The sequence below is a fragment of the Colias philodice genome, chromosome 31 (assembly GCF_061535455.1).
Source record: "Colias philodice isolate Cphi_HAF_F1 chromosome 31, ilColPhil1 Martin Lab GWU primary, whole genome shotgun sequence".
Taxonomy (NCBI): domain Eukaryota; kingdom Metazoa; phylum Arthropoda; class Insecta; order Lepidoptera; family Pieridae; genus Colias; species Colias philodice.
In genome coordinates this window covers 5158465-5176125 of record NC_143116.1, presented here as the reverse complement: position 1 = coordinate 5176125, position 17661 = coordinate 5158465, and the positions used below count along the sequence as shown (strand labels likewise).

Below are 17661 nucleotides of genomic sequence, written 5' to 3'. Positions count from 1 at the left end.
GTTTTGACTGGTTATAAGTTTTGCCTGCAACATATATACAAAAAGAAACTGTATAATTTCCTTTTTACAATTTTTCAAGATATTAATTTTATTGGCTGCAAATGACTGTTTTTATTCAGACAAACACACAATGCAATGAAGTAATAGACTTCATTTACGCTTAAAGTTTCATTCATTTATTATTATTTATAAAATATATAATAATGCATTTAATCGAAAGTTTTTGACATGTGAGAAAATACCATAATTATTTCCAATAACATGAAGTCTACAATTAGAAAGTTTAATATTTTTGTCCAAAAACATGTGTCGACGACTGTACCCCATTTTACGTTAGTATGTAGAAGTTTACATTAAAATTTAATGGTTTTCTAAGTCAAAAGTCAAGCAAAAATTGGACTGATATTGGGCACTATTTCAAGTACAATTTTTTGAGACGTAAATTATACCTATAGCTCGTTCGATATTCGCGCACTGAGGTGAGTATGCTGGGCGTAGAACCTACGCCCAGCATACTCACTGAACGAAGCCTATAACTCCGAAGTTATTCGAGCACTGTTTTTTCTTTTTGGGCACCGTTTGGCACTATTTGGGAACTATTTTTTGAAGTATGAATTATGTTTGAAGCGTATACAGATTCTCCGGACGGAGGTGAGTATGCTGGGCGAAACCTTCGTCCAGCATACTCATCGAACTATGGCTATAACTTCGCAAGTACAAGAGCACTATTTTTTTCCTTTGGGCACTATTTAGCACTATTTCAGAACAGTTTTTTGACATTCATGAAATATCAGGATTCCATGGTGAGTTGTGGTGAGTATGCTGGACGAAGGGACACGTTCATTCTCTCTCAGTAGTATCAAAATATTTCAAAATGTGCATTTGTACTTTGAACATTGAACCAAAATTAAATAATTGAAAAAGTTAACAGTAGGTATTCGAAAGTAAATTAAGCCTGTATTTGAACTATGTACAAACAATAAAAAAAAGTTAAATGTCAAAGTTTGTTAATTGACAGATATTGTCTTGTCGGCTGTCGCTGTCTAATGTCTTAGCTCATAGCTGTCATATTGACTTAATCACAGTACACTATAATATTTTTGGATTGTTTTTATGGAATTATTGAAGAAATCGAGTATTTAACAATAGTTTCAATTATGTGCGAGTTATTCAAATTATAGATTCCGTAATATTTCATCGTAATTTGACTTTAAACCCACAAATCGTAAAGGCTATGTTATATTAAAAACATTCGAAACCTTATCAAGATCTTATCAACAAAGAAAACGCTTACAACTAAAGGGATTGCGGAATCGCATAAAATGGAGAATGAAACAGAGGAAATAACAGTGAAACCTGAATTTGTGCAAATAGAGATAAAAGTTGAACCGTTTATCGGAGATTCGAATACAGACACGCAAAATATAAAAGACGCAGAGGAGAGTGATTCCGACGAGCCAGAAGATGATTCTGCTGTTAAAGGGAACTCAGAGGGTAAGAGAAACAGAGTGTCATGTCCAAAATGCGATCGAACGTTAAAAAACCAAGCGAACTTGAAGCAACATTTACGAACTGTACATTTAGAAGGAGCAGAGACTGTCGAGTGTTCGCAATGCTTTCGTGTGTTCAAATCAAGAGAGTACCTCTGGAATCACATTCACGCAGTGCACAGGAACGATAAGGAAGTGAATTGCAAGGAATGCGGTAAGGTATTTCTAAACAAACGTCGGCTAGACAATCATGTATATTACACGCATCGAGATGTCACTCCAATACCTTGTCCGCACTGTGAGAGAGTATGTAACGGACAGCGGAAACTCAAAGTACACATAAGGAATGTGCATACAATACAGGAGAACATTCAATGCCCACACTGTGATAAAACATTTAGAATTGAGATGCTACTGAAGAAACACATCACCTACTCCCACGCGACAGATGATATAGAGTATAAATGCCCTTGCGATTTAATATTTACGTCATACATTCGATACAAGAAACACATGAACAACGTGCACCCAGTCAGCCAACCGCGTTGCCTCATCTGCCATAAATCATATAAAACACCAGCAATCGCGAAAAAACACCTCCGAGTGTGCCACAATATACCTAAAGACGATCTGAACAACCACATAACCTACAACGATATACCCGAACTGATAAACGAGCCTGAATATAGTACATGCGCTATTTGCTTTAAAACATTCTGCGATAAAGTCGTGTTTCAACGTCACATGAGAACGACGCATCCTCCAAAGGAAGCGGAGCAAGCTTGCGATGTCTGTCAAAAGACGTTCAAATCGGCGTTCCATGTAAGGGTACATAAGTCTACAGTACACTCCAATAAGGGGATAGAGACATGTGATCTCTGCGGTCGAGAGTTCGCGTCCAAACGGTATTTATCTCGACACAAATTGACGCACATTGAACATAATTTGGTGCGATGTGATATTTGTAAAAGGGTATATCAATCTGAAGCACATTTGAGGACACATAATAGAAGAGTGCATGAAAAGACTATTATTGGTGTTTGAATTTTTGAATAATTCAGTATGAACAAGAAAATAAAAAAAAAATAACAATTATGTATGTTCCCCGATGTGTACAATTTGGAGGCAGGCGAGATTGTGGCCAAGCACTCCCCTATCATATAATAAAAAAAGACGGGTTGCACTGGGGGAGTGCCGGCAGAAGTGAAAACTTGATTATTAACGTTGAGCATGTTTGATATTCATCCGTCTTACGCTTTTTCGATCAGGTCACGTGTCCTGACGCGAGTTTAAGATTTTATACCCAACGCCGCTAAAGAAGTTTTCACTTCAAAAAAAATGAACACCCGCATCACCTCCTTGGTATAGTGGTTAACACACCGAGTGGTCCAGAGTTCGACTCTTGGTGGAGACAAGAAAATGTCTCAGTCTGGCAGGACACAGAAGGCTGATCAGTGATCACCTACTTATCCCTAAAGAAAATTGATCAGAGAAACTATGTAATATAATAAATGCAAAAGTTTGTGAGGGTGGATGGATGTTTGTTATTCTTTTACGTAAAAACTACTAAACCGATTAAAATGAAATTTGGTATGTAGATAGGTGAAGATCCAGAAAAAGACAGGCTTTTTATCACAGAAATCCCACAGGAACGGGAACTATGCGGATTTTTCTTTGAAAAGCTAGTATTTTATGCAGTTTGATTCAAATGGTTCTTGACCATACTCAAAACCTCATTTATTGTTGTCTAGATGCCAAGATTATATTATGTATATCTAGATAGGCCAGACGTTGTGATTAAATGTTAACATTATATTATTATGTATAAGATATTTACGTCATAATTGTAATACATAAAAGTATGTTTCATGAAATAAAAAAATTCTAATATTTTTTGTGGTTTTCTTTATTTTTAACTGACATTACCAAAAACTAGGTTTTCACTTCATATTTATATTCATAATACTTAATACTAATATTATAAATGCGAAAGTAACTCTGTCTGTCTGTCTGTTACTCAATCACGCCTAAACTACTGAACCAATTTTCATGAAATTTGGTATGTAGATATTTTGATACCCGAGAAAGGACAAAGGCTACGTTTTATCCCGGGAAAATGACGCAATCCCGGAAATCCCACGGGAACGGGAACTATGCGGGTTTTTCTTTGAATGCGCGGGCGAAGCCACGGGCGGAAACCTAGTACCTATTCATATATATTTTTTATAAATTTTGTTGAATTATTGGAGTTATAAATAAGATTAGTTAGGTTTCGATACCCTGCTAATAAAAATTTAATATGTTAAAACTAATAATACACATTTAAAAATAAAATACATAATGTTATTATGTTTGAATTTTATGTTACGGTTTGGTGAAAGACGCGGGTTCGAATCCCATACGCGAATTTTCAAAGACTATACTATTTGAGTCACGTGTATCTCTAATAGATGAGCTTTTGTTTATGCGTATTACTCGACAAAACCTAATCTACCTAGCTCTGGAAAAAGCTTGACTCAAATTATAGATTAGCTTTTGTAGAGATATTTTCAAACATTAAATGTACAAACAAAACCTAGTCGAATAGAGTCATATTGTAAAAATACTAAGCTTATTACTAGGGATGTAACGATACATGATTTTGCCGATACGATACCGATACCGATATTTGTAATCAAATATCGGCGATACCGATACCGATACCGATATCGATGGCTTGGTAGAAAAATAAATAGTGAATTATGCATAAAAGTTACCAACATTAAACAGAGACTCAACTGTAAATCGTATTCTTTTAAATAACAATGCCAAATCAAAAAACAAGAAAACCATTTATTTTAGTATTATTATTTTGCAAAGTCAGTTAAACTTTAAGTTATACACATACAATCAGTTCCTAATAAAAGTTTACTATTGGTAGAGTTTTTTCAAAAAACAAAGTGCGCACGCGCGGGCGGCCTCCCGCATCGTTCATTGGGCGCGGTTTTTTGAATTGTTTGATATCGGTATCGGTTGTTTTATAATCGGCGATACCGATATATCGGCTTGCCGATTATATCGGCCGATATATCGGTATCGGTATCGGTATCGTTACATCCCTACTTATTACTATAGAAATAATTAGTTTTGTATTTTACTCAAGAAAAAATTTTTAGTTTTAAGTATTATAACTCACTTTTATTTGTACTCGCAATAATTAGTGCGTAGTGTGTACCTGTTTCCTACCTAATAAAAGTGCGTTTATTAATTCATTTTTTGTTTATTTCGAATTCAGAAGTAATTTAATCACCTTTTTTAATATTAAAATAACAATTTCCATATTGTAACTATCCAAAAATATTGAAGCTGGCGATCGATAATTAATATCGGCCTCGAATAGAATAGCATTTGTTGCTGCATTGTTATTTGTTAGAATTTATCTAACAAAGTCTACGCGATTTCGGTCAATTTTTGTACTGATATAGATTAGGGTTTCGTTAAGTTTTATATGCATTTTAACTGCCTATACATAATAATGTTTTTATAGACAATATTAACCCAGTTGTTACTATCGTTCGGTTGCAATCTTATTGAAATAAAAAATAACAGGTTTGCTTCACCTTCTTTCTTAAAGTCCATGACTTGGTTCACTCTGTTTAAAATCGTTCACTGAATAATAAATATATATATCTATAAAAAATTTCCATGTAAACATATAACAATTTATTATTAACTAGCTTTCCACCCGCGGCATCGCCCGCGCAGTCAAAGAAAAACCCGCATAGTTCCCGTTCCCGTGGGATTTCCGGGATAAAACCTATCCTATGTCCTTTCTCGGGTATCAAAATATCTCTATACCAAATTTCATGCAAATTGGTACAGTAGTTAAGGCGTGATTGAGTAACAGACAGACAGACAGAGTTACTTTCGCATTTGGATTTTGTTACATTTTGTCAAAAGTCAATCTCTTTGTTTTATATAACTACATTTTCATGCAACACAACTTTTTTGAAATGTAGATTCACATAATTAAAAATTGCAAATTAAACAAGCAATAAAACCGGCAATTAAAATATGTTCGTACAAAGACGATAAACTAAAAGCTATTGCATAGCATGCCTTCACACTTCAAGCCACACCTCCGTGTCCGTCGGAGTGGGGAGCGTGACGTTGTTTCGTTACGGTACCTATTTCTAGTCTTTGCCTATTTCTCGATTCGGTCCCCGCGCTCAAGGCCCGCGATAGAATCTATGCAATAGCTTAATAATAATGATAATAAGGGCGTAGGGATGTGACGACCCCATCGCCCACGGTTGGAATATCTGTTGTCTACGTGACAACAGATGTTCCACCCGTGCAATCAGTCAACCCGCAGGACACCTTGTGGCGTGGTGTCGGGGAGTAGCGACCCCGCGGGAACCGAGCGCTCCCGGGCATCGGCCGCGGACTGCCTAGGACTGTGTCTCTATAGTGCAGTCATGGGCAGGCTGCGGCTGGTGTCCCACAACACAGTAAAGTTCTCTAAAGGGCCTCTGCGTGTTGGATCCGTGTCCCCACGTAAGCCTTCCAAAGGACCGGGTACCTTCCTTATGATGGTACCCGAGTATTATGGATGATAATAATTAATGTTTATAATAATAATGGAAAAAATATTAATAATTGAATAGGGCCAACCAAACAGTATATTTTTATTTTATTTATGTTAATAAACAATTAACGAACAAACAATTATTTATTACAAAAAGTTTAGAATAAACCATGAACTAACGATATGGCATTATAAAAAAATGAAAAAAGTTGCGTGAGTCAGGTTTGGTGAGCTCTATGTAGGTGGGCATTTTCACAAAAATGTATAAGTACCCCCCTGATTTTCAACTGTCCCTCGAATTCATTAAATTCTATATAATGAAGTAGTTGCCAGAATTATTTATATATGTTATCAAAGTGATTATACGTATACAATATTTTGTTTTTTTAACAAAAACTATGACAAAATCTAAAATAAAGTTAATTATAAATAACAATTGAAAAATGGGTAATTTTACGCTGTCCCCTGCTTACTCTTACGCGTTTATTAAATTATTTCTTAACTTTTTTGTAAGAAAGGTACCATCTTTTAAGGTTTTATTTGGTCCAGGATAATCAGTTACTGTGATAATAGTTAAAATATAATAACCTTATATAACAAAATAAAAGATAAAAAAATAAAAAAGAAAATCAAAAAAATTGTCCTTCCCGGAACATTCAGTTGTGTCACCGATTTTCTAAAAAGAAAATTACTGTGGTTCAATTAATTTTGCATTACTGTCAACACCATAGCTATTGCTATGCAACTTATCAGGTTAGAAGCCGTCAGGGTCAAAAAACTGCTTAGAAGGAGTGCACGCGTGTTTGCAAGCCGCAGGGACCAAATTCTTCATTCAGGTATGTGACCATATTTTGGCTTATTTCTATCTATTTATCTTGTAGTATTTAGTTAATTTTGTTTTAAATGTTTTTATATGTAAGTTGATCAAAAGTTTTGATGAATATAAGTGTTGTGGTTATATTTTAAACCGTTTTTATTACTAGAGGATTATCAAATGTGACTTCCGCTGTGTGACTATTTGAGCGGTCACATATACGCTGAACGAAAAGTCACAACATGCCTGAACACATAAAGCAATGTTTACATGGCGATTTTCTTGAGCTATAAAAATATTTTTCTAAGACATTTTTGACTGAGTAGGAAACCACGGCAAAAAGTAGATTTCAAAAATAAAAATTATTTCCCCATACAAATCGCAACAGCTGATTGATCATTTTGCATGAGGAAGTAAAATTTTTTTTTGAGGAAAAAAAAAAGAAGCATTATGCAGAAAAAGAAACAAAATAAGCCAGCAGAACTAAGAATCTAGACAATGTGCCTTGTATAACAACGAAAGATAATAATGGAACAAAAATTAATTTTTTTCACGATATTTTTCATTGGTTTTTTTTTATTTACAGATTAACCTTCGTGTTTGCAGCGTCCACTGAAACAAGATTTTTTTTATCAAATATGGTGATTGAGATTATTTAAGGTTAATAATAAACGAATCACGAAGACTGATTATCGACTGATTAATTTGATTAGTGCCAATATAAAACATAAAAGAGACTTCTTATTCTTGAATCTTGATAGTAATTTACCCTTTAGATAAATAATAATAATGTGATGGCTTAAGCCCGAACTGATTGTGATAATTTAGTTTGAAGTTAAGTTAAGTTTATAATTATATTTATTATGTGTGCCTGCGTACTTTTTTTTCGCCATGTAAACGCACCCTTTCCCTTTTTAGGTATTCGGTTGTGTGACTGTCCCTATATTACGGAGCTGAATTTTTTAAATATTTCAGTAGATTTTACATTTAATGCCCTTCAAATCAGTCTCTTTAATGGAGAATAATACATAAGTGTAATATTTGTTGCCTTTTCTCTAAAAAAGTATCTAACATTTTAAATGTAAAGATAATAATGACAGTTGAAGTACCAGAGTCACAATACTGAATATACTATTGTTTTTTTTAATTAGCTTAGATCCAAAAGTTGGGAATAGTGAGTGTTTAAAATATACAAAATAACGATTTTAAGTTAATAAATAAACAATATCTAAAAATTCTTATATTTTGCACTGTTTTTCCAGCTACTGAATATAGTCACACAACTGATATAAAATTGCGAGACTTTCCATTGTGTCCTATTATTTTTACAGTTTTCTCATTTTAAACCCATCATATTATATGTTTTCTTGAAGTATATTGAATTTCCGTTTTAAAGAGACCAAAAAAAGTTTAAAATATAATACTATCAAAAAAAATATATTTTTCAAGGAGGGGGTACATTTTTGTGAAAATGCCCAGGTATATTAAACATAAAATATACTTTGTATCAGAGACATCTAGTGGTGAATAGAAGAATCAAAATTAACAATGACTACAGCCTCTCTCTAATAGATGGCGCTGTATTTAATTTCAATATTATGTACGATTCATAAAATCAGTATATTATTATTAGTCTGTGATAAAATATAATGCTAACACAATAAAGCACTAAGAAAAAATTATAGTTAAATTTTTAATGGTTATTTAAATATTGATATAACTGCAAACTTATAATATATTATCACAATAATATACAAACTACTAGCGCCATCTACATCAATATCGGATTAATTATATTTTATTATTGTGACATCTAGCGATGACTAGTAATAACTAATTGCACAGGAATTACTGCTAGATTGTAATAGATGGCGCTGTTTTCAATTTCATAATTACTTAATTTACGGAATAAAATGTAATTACATTACAATACGGATGGCAAAAATCAGTGATATTAAATAAAAAATGCACTATTCATTTTTTTATGTTAATGAAAATGTAGGCCCTACATGCTAAAAAGCTTTATTTATTATACAATTAAAACTTGTGGCGCCATCTACATTAATATCTAATATCATTTATTATATATCAGCGGCATCTAGTGGTGACTAGAAGAATCGAAATTAATAATGATTACAGCCTTCTTCTAATAGATGGCGCTGTATTCAATGTCAATATTATGTGATTCATGAAAATATGATGTGAAAATATAATGCAACATAACACAGATGATTCTCCTTATAGACTACAAGCCCGCATAGGACAAAAATATGGGTCAAATGAACCACCAGGGGACATATCTAGAACGATAGCAGAGCAAAAAATAATAAGATTCATCACTATGCCGTCACTTGTAAGCTGTCCAACTGAGTGCAGATGAGAATTGAAAAGTACAGGTAGACTCGGTAAATTTTGGTCATATATTTTTGTACGGCATTCTTAACCATCGATAGATCCATTAAAAATAATAAGAAACCGCTCAGTGCCGTACAAAAATGGTGGTCCACCAAGTCGGAATTTTTATTTAATTTCCGAGAGTTACCGGGGGTAAATTTGGTCATTTGACCATGTACGGCATCTGTGTCATACTATTGCTATACTGCTTTTAATCCATTATTCCGCAACGCCGTACAAAAATTATGGGGACAAGGGGTAAAAATCGAGAGTTGTAATCCCCTCTCTTTCCCCACTCCAGGGGGTCATTTGACACAACACGAAATAAATTTATTTTTAAAGTATTTTATGCATAGATAATATTTTTTCATGTGCCGTACATTTTCGTTGGTTCAAAGGGGAAAAATCTGAAAAAGAAAAAAATCCATATAACGAAATGTTTGCTTTATATTTTTATAATAAAATATAAATATACATTAATATTAAGAAGCTCGAGGTGGTTAATTATCACCTTGGAAAGTCGGAGTCAGGTGGAATGGACTCCGTTAAATTGATGAACTAATAATAAAGCTATGAACGAAAAGATGTGAATTATATGCAATCAGTCAATGAATACAGGTAAAGTCACAAGCAAATGCTAGTAATATATGTATACATATTCAAAATGTACAAGTAAAACGCTTTCAAATGATACCAAACACTGCATATTTTCCTTAACTTTATTTTTTTACTCTGTATGTTTTGTCCGCTAGAGGGCGCCACATTAGATTTTGTGAAACCCCATATAGCCTTTAGCTAGCTGGTCGCTGGTTATCCAGTGAACAATTCAGACGCTTCTAATGATATGTCATTCGTCGAATTCTGATAAGTAGTTTAGAAGTTACGAGGGAATAGATGAACATACATACATGACCTGTAAACAACCATAACCCTCCTTTTGCTTTGCCGTAGTTGGGTAAAAATATGTTAATGCCGTACTGTATCAAATGGCCATAAAGAACCCTTAAAATTGTAGCTTTCGTCGCTTTCATCAGCCTAAAAGATGTGGTCTGCACAAAAATGTACGGCATCGTTTTTTCCTAATTTATCTATGTTAATACTATTTAAAACAACGGATAAAGTGTAGAAAACTATTATATTTCATTAATCTACGATGTTTAAACTTTAACAAAATTTCTGGTTTTGCATTTCTCTATAACTTTTTTTAGAACGGTTTCTTTTGAACGGCAATACTATACAACAATTGAATTTTACAATATCATGTTAAAAAAAAAGTTCCCGTACAGGGTCAAATGACCTTACAGCTCTTTAAATCAAGAATTCGATGAAATTAAGATGATTATTGGTATACATTTAAAAGAACAATTATTTTTTTACGGCATTGCTTTTAATAGTACTTTTGAGTGCTAGATAATGTTTTGGAACCGAAGCCGTACTTAGTCAAATGACCCCCTGGAGTGGGGAAAGAGAGGGGATTGCAACTCTCGATTTTTTCCCCTTGTCCCCATGATTTTTGTACGGCGTTGCGGAATAATGGATTAAAAGCAGTATAGCAATAGTATGACACAGATGCCGTACATGGTCAAATGACCAAATTTACCCCCGGTAACTCTCGGAAATTAAATAAAAATTCCGACTTGGTGGACCACCATTTTTGTACGGCACTGAGCGGTTTCTTATTATTTTTAATGGATCTATCGATGGTTAAGAATGCCGTACAAAAATATATGACCAAAATTTACCGAGTCTACCTGTACTTTTCAATTCTCATCTGCACTCAGTTGGACAGCTTACAAGTGACGGCATAGTGATGAATCTTATTATTTTTTGCTCTGCTATCGTTCTAGATGTGTCCCCTGGTGGTTCATTTGACCCATATTTTTGTCCTATGCGGGCTTGTAGTCTATTACTCCCAATCTATACATTTTTAAAGTATTAATTTTTTTTAATTTTTTTTAAAGTATAAATAATTAAATAGTTTAAACATCACAGCATTTTTAATTTTAAGTTGTTATGAATGTAATAAATTTAATTTAAGTCTAAAAATGAGTTTTATTTTTTTCCTTTCAAAAATCACGCTCAAAATAATTTTTCCGTTGCATATGAGGCAGAGTTTTCTAATGAGCGATACAATAGGCTTTGAACATTACTGCCACGGAATAAGGTGGTAATTTCAATTAATGTTTTATATATAATATAAATATAAATATGCCTCTAAAACACCATTTGGACATTTTTAACCACCTTTTAATAGGCGATTGTGAGTGTAGTTGTTTATAGTATAGTACTAGCGGTCCGCCCCGGCTTCGCCCGTGGTACCTACATGTTAAACTATCCTATCTCTCAAGTTGGATCGAACTGCACATGGTGTGCGAATTTTATTATAATCGGTTAAGTGGTTTAGGAGTCCATTGAGGACAAACATTGTGACACGAGATTTATATATATTAAGATAGTAAGAAATAAAACAAATTCAACAATTACAATTTATTCCATTTAAGTACCTATTTAAAACATAATATAAAAATCTTGCAAAATGGCAGTAGATATAGAATAAACTGTAATATTTAAGTTTTACAAACACTTGGTTGTTGATATATGTAATATACTAGCTGCGCGTCAAGAAACATAATACTATAACTAGCTTTGCCCCGTATACATTATTCGACGAATAATTTTTATCCAAGCATTGAAAAATCGGCCCTTAGTAGATAAAAACATACGAATTATCGACAGGAAATTTTTATAAGGGTAAATAATTTGAACGTTATAATAAGGCCCGATTTTTCAAACCTTGGTTAAAACTTACCCGTCCAATGAATAATTATTACACGATAATATTTAAATGTCACCTTTAAACTGTCAAATACGGGCAATTAGAATTAATTATTGCAATGGTAGTTTAATACGTTATCCGAAGAATAAGTTTTAACCAACGATTGAAAAATCTGCCCTAATCAAAATAATATATATTATGTAGGTTAAAATTATACTGCCCACCATACACTAAAGTGCAGTAACAGCAAAATCACGATTTCGAGTAAAACGCATTTAAAGTTAAGAATTGATTTTAAAAAATCAACAGAATGATAAGCAAAAAAATTTGAATGCAGAAAGGTTGTAAAGGCATAGGTTCACACGTTAAAGCAATAAAAAAAAATATATCTTAATAACTGAATTTATTATGGCCATTTATTCTTTTTGGTGCCTATTACTGCATAGCCTTTTTTGTAAAAAATACCATTTTAAACTTAGTAAAATGCAGCAAAAAGCCCTATTACTGCGTTTGGATCAGTTATTTTGTCAAGAAACCCAACTAACATGCAGTAAGGTCAAAAAAATACTGCATTTTAGTTAGTTTTTTAAGAAAAAAGTGTTCAATTTACTAGTGCAGTAAGAAAAATAGCTAGTTCACAGTTGCAGTATTTAAAACATTAACTGCATTTTAGCTAGGAATAATCATATCTGTGTCATTATGCTATCCAAACTAATCTGCAGTAATGCTGTATTTTACTGCGTGTTAGTCAGTTTATAATGATAAAAGAATGTTAAGTATTCACAACTAAAATGCGACAAGCTTTGATTTTACTGCATTTTAGTTGGGAGTTCGTGACAATAAATTGTATTTTCTTAATTTGCAGTAAAAATAGCTTGTATGGCGGTAAATTTTACTGCGTATTAATATTTTTTTTAATTTTTTTCCAGAAATATAAAACTATCTAAAGAACTGTAAAATTATATTGCTTACTGCATTTTAGTTATGAAACCTTAAAATTTAATCTGCAGTATAATTTATACTGTATTTTAGTTGGGAAATCACGCCAAATTGTTAATTTTTTTCGTTTGCAGTAAGTGAAAACTGTTAAATAAAAACCATTCTTATAGTCTTAGAAATAAGTAAGTTAATTCAATAGAAAGCTTAAGAAACCCGCTTTCAGAATCACTAATAAAACGAAAAATCACAAAAGGGCTGTTACTGCTCTTTAGTCTCTGGTGGGCAGTATAGAGGGCCTTATCACTTAGCAGGGATCTCTTCCAGACAACTTGGCAAAATACAAATTTTAATACTCTAAAACACAAAAAACACTCAAAACATAACACTCTATTTACAAAGTCGGTTTAAATACTTACAGTTTCTATTTTATTATCTTCGCCAAATAAAGCGCCATCTACGATGATTGTATCTTAAGATAAAATATTATAGTATCTTCACCGTGTGTGACGCGCTTAATTCAAACATTGTAGATATATTTATTGTTTACTAGCTTTCCGCCCGCGGCTTCGCCCGCGTTTTTAAAGAAAAACCCGTTCCCGTAGGATTTCCGTGATAAAACCTATCCTATGTCCTTTCTCGGGTATCAAAATATCTCTATACCAAATTTCATGCAAATTGGTTCAGTAGTTAAGGCGTGATTGAGTAACAGACAGACAGACAGAGTTACTTTCGCATTTATAATATTAGTATGGATATAGCCTTCCTCGATAAATGGGCTATCTAACACCGAAAGAATTTTTCAAATTGGACCAGTAGTTCCCGAGATTAGCGCGTTCAAACAAACAAACAAATACACAAAAAGCTATAAGAAGCTGAATCAACACAACGACGACAACAACAAAAGAGGGCGTTAATTTTTGATAGACATAAATTTGAACCTCAATGTAATAATAGTTAGGTTTATGTGTGACGATTTAATAGTTAGGTTTGTGTTTAGGTTAGGTTAGGTTAGGTTAGGTTAGGTTAGGTTAGGTAAGGTTAGGTTAGGTTAGGTTAGGTTAGGTTAGGTTAGGTTAGGTAAGGTTAGCTTTTTAAAACTAAATTATTTCTGGCCACGAAATTTATAACCGTAATATTAGCTGTTTCGTCTCTCGTTTCTCGGAAAATTCGAAATTTTTCAAAATCGAAAAAATTCGGCTGTTCAACAACAAAAACAGGTACCTCAATGTACTAATAGTTTGGTTTCTGTGTGACGATTTATTAGTTAGGTTTGTGTTTAGGTTAGGTAAGTAAATTTTTAAAACTATATATATATTAGCTGTTTCGTTTCTCTTTTCTCAGAAAATTCGAAAAAAATTCGGCTATTCAACAACAAAAATAGGTACCTCAATGTACTAATAGTTAGGTTTCTGTGTGTGTGTGTGTGTGTGTGCGTGTGTTAAGGTTAGGTTAGGTATAAAACATGGGTAATATATTATCGAAAAATAGTAAATTTTCCGGACTTAGAAAAAATTTCCTAACCTAACCTTACCTAACCTATCCTTTTCCACCTTATAGAAATATTTCCTGACGTATAGAAATTTTCCTGGCTTATATAAATTTTCCGGACGTATAGAAATTTTCCTGGCGTATGGAAATTTTCCGGACTTAGAAAATTTTTCCTAACCTAACCTAACCTAACCTAATACCTAACTTAACCTAACCTAACCTAACCTATCCTTTTCCACCTTATAGAAAATTTTCCTGACGTATAGAAATTTTCCTGGCTTATATAAATTTTCCTGACGTATAGAAATTATCCTGGCGTATGGAAATTTTCCGGACTTAGAAAAATTTTCCTAACCTAACCTAACCTAACCTATCCTTTTCCACCTTATAGAAATTTTTCCTGACGTATAGAAATTTTCCTGGCTTATATAAATTTTCCTGACGTATAGAAATTTTCCTGACGTATAGAAATTTTCCTGGCGTATGGAAATTTTCCGGACTTAGAAAAATTTTCCTGACTTATACGAATTTTCCTCATCTGTATAAATTTTCCCGACGTATAGAATTTTTCCTGGCGTATGGAAATTTTCCGGACTTAAAAAAAATTTTCCTGACTTATACGAATTTTCCTCAGATAAAATTCATTTATTTATTCCTACTTTTACCCCTATATCAAATAAATGGATGAACCGATTTTGATAAAACGTTCACTTTCATCTTAATCTTAATACTATTATAAAGGCGAAGGGTAACTTGGATTAACACATAGGATAGGTTTTATCCCGGAAATCCCACGGGAACGGGAACTATGCGGGTTTTCCTTTGAAATCGCGGGCGAAACCGCGGGCGGAAATCTAGTTTAATATATATGACTTAGATTCGACAACTTTAATTTTTTTCATTCCCACTTTTACCCCTATAGCACAGACTAATAATAATATACTACGTATCCTATAGGTAGGTATAATAAATGGATCAACCGATTTTGATACACTTTATCTAAGAACCAGCGTCGGAAAATATGCTGCCTTACAAAAAACCGCATCTAATTCGGATTACCTGTTAGCGAGCTACGGTGGAATAAACAGATACACACACACAGACACACATAGGGGTCAAACACTTATCACTCATCTTTTTGCGTCGGGGCTTAAAAATATATGTAATACGACATAATTTAAAGGACATTTTATGTATAAAATTTACCTAAAAATAAGCATAATTTTAATTTGCCCCTCCCCCCCTACTACCTCAGCTTACCCTCTCACTCCACCCCCACCACCAGAAATAACTGTAGCGTATAACAGATAACTTACGTTTTACGCCTTAGCAAATGTTCGCCGTGAATACTTAAATGGTCATAACTTTTTTATTTATAAACTGATTGACATGAAATAAACACTAAATGTTAAATGAAGATTACCAAAATATATTAGTGAAAACCGCATTTAAATCGGATAAGCCGTTTCTGAGATTAGCGTGTTCAAACATACAGACAAACAGACAAACGGACAAACAGACAAACAGACAAACAGACAAAAAAAATTTTAACGACAGTTTTGGGTTTGGTATCGATTTAGTAATAACCCCTGCTAATTTTTTTTTACATATTTTCATTGTACAGACACCACTTTTCTAGAATTTTATTATATGTATTGATGATGATGATGATGATGATAAAGGATGGATGACAATACAATAATTTTAAACGTGTTTTTATATGTTGTGTTGAAGTGTATTAATCTTTATATTAATATTTACACTGAGGCAGATAGAACAAACTTTATAATGGTAAAATTAATAAAATAAGTTTAGGTGATTGAATGTAACAGTAGTGTTACGTAGTAACTAGTTCCCGTTCCTGTGAGATTTCCGGAATAAAAAGTAGCCTGTGTCTTATCAAATTTCATTGTATTCGGTTCAGTAGTATTTGCGTAAAAGAGTAACAAACATGCATCCATCTTCACAAAGTTTCCCATTAATTATAATATTAGTAGGATTTAGTGTATGATTAAAATGTATTTATTTTTAAGTTTAATTCTAATAAAACGCTTCAACCCAAAGAGTTGTTTCATTTATGAGGTTCCAACATTACATAGTTATAAATGTTATTTCTTCCTATATTTTAAAGAAGACTAAGTATAAATAATTTGGAAAATCCAAAAGTGCACGCCTCATAATTTTTTTTAAATTATTATTTTTGTTTATTTAATAACAATTAAACCACATCGAATCAGACCCTGAAAAATGAAAGGGTTCTATTCCTGAGCATACTCAAGCGTAAGAGAAAAAAAAAGACTCGATTAGTAAAGTATTTCGGTCGCTATCGTGTTAACAAGAAAAAGGATCCGCACATACAGACACACGGACGTCCAAGACAGAACTTTTTTAAACTGTTTTTTAACTAGTTTAAATAACAAAAATGACATCAAAAATATCATGAACGTTAAAAATAGTGTTTTTTCTTAATATGTGTGTGTATTTATTATCTTACAAGTGCAATGTATGATACATAAAGACATTTTAAGTTTGAAAAATCAGATGTTTTGCGCGAAGCGACAGTAGTACCCACCTCAACGCTTCGCTTATGAGGCGTGCAATAAGACTACAGTTTTCGGGTATGTATAAGTTACTCTATGACTACAGTCAATAACTCAATACAATTTAGGTTTAACAGATTTCGATATTTGTAGATTTTTAAATTATAATTACACAGATGTCACACTTGTCAATAAAATAATAGCTTTCCATGTTGATTCCATGTTTTACGATACCTATACTAACTTACGATGTATTACGATGTATACTAACCTAAACTCATGTCAAATTGTTTTAGTGTAAACAGGCGTAGAGCATTCTTTCGTTGTTCTTAGTGCGTTCGAAAAGAATATATACTACAATATGCAATATTCTAATACTGAACAAAACTGAATACGAGTATTCGTTTACACTAAAACATCACGAAAGAATGCTCTTGCTCTAGCTCTATGTTCGTTTGGTCTAATTGCATCGTTATAGATGATTCTATTGCTGTATTTAACAGAAATTTTTGTGTGTTTGCGAACTTATGAATAGGCTGGCTCTGATATAGTTTTAATTTTTATCTAATCTGAGACAGTGTAATGTATTAACTACGTAATAAAAATCAATTATTTTTTGCAAAATATTATATTTTATTATCATTTTGGAAGGT

At 32.8% G+C, this 17661-nt stretch overlaps 3 protein-coding genes and 1 long non-coding RNA gene across 4 annotated transcripts in view; all 4 read left to right on the top strand.

Annotated features, from left to right (window-relative positions):
• Zpr1 (zinc finger protein Zpr1) overlaps positions 1–17661 on the top strand; it is a 152079-nt gene that overhangs the window by 84374 nt on the left and 50044 nt on the right. The window lies entirely within an intron of this gene.
• The window catches only part of LOC149475286 (uncharacterized), a 40619-nt gene that overhangs the window by 4011 nt on the left and 18947 nt on the right, over positions 1–17661 (top strand). The gene's annotated exons all lie outside the window — the stretch shown is intronic.
• Positions 1075–3383, top strand: LOC149475288 (uncharacterized). The gene has a single exon (XM_089713649.1). The coding sequence runs from the start codon at positions 1323–1325 to the stop codon at positions 2532–2534; it is 1212 nt and encodes a 403-aa protein (XP_089569775.1). The 5' UTR covers positions 1075–1322; the 3' UTR covers positions 2535–3383.
• LOC149475287 (uncharacterized) lies at positions 6535–7741 on the top strand. The gene is made up of 2 exons (XR_016318158.1): positions 6535–6893; positions 7458–7741. It is a non-coding gene; the product is annotated as an uncharacterized LOC149475287 (long non-coding RNA).

Excerpts from the sequence above, each read along its gene's own strand:
- LOC149475288 (XM_089713649.1), top strand. The coding sequence starts at position 1,323 with ATGGAGAATGAAACAGAGGAAATAACAGTGAAACCTGAATTTGTGCAA.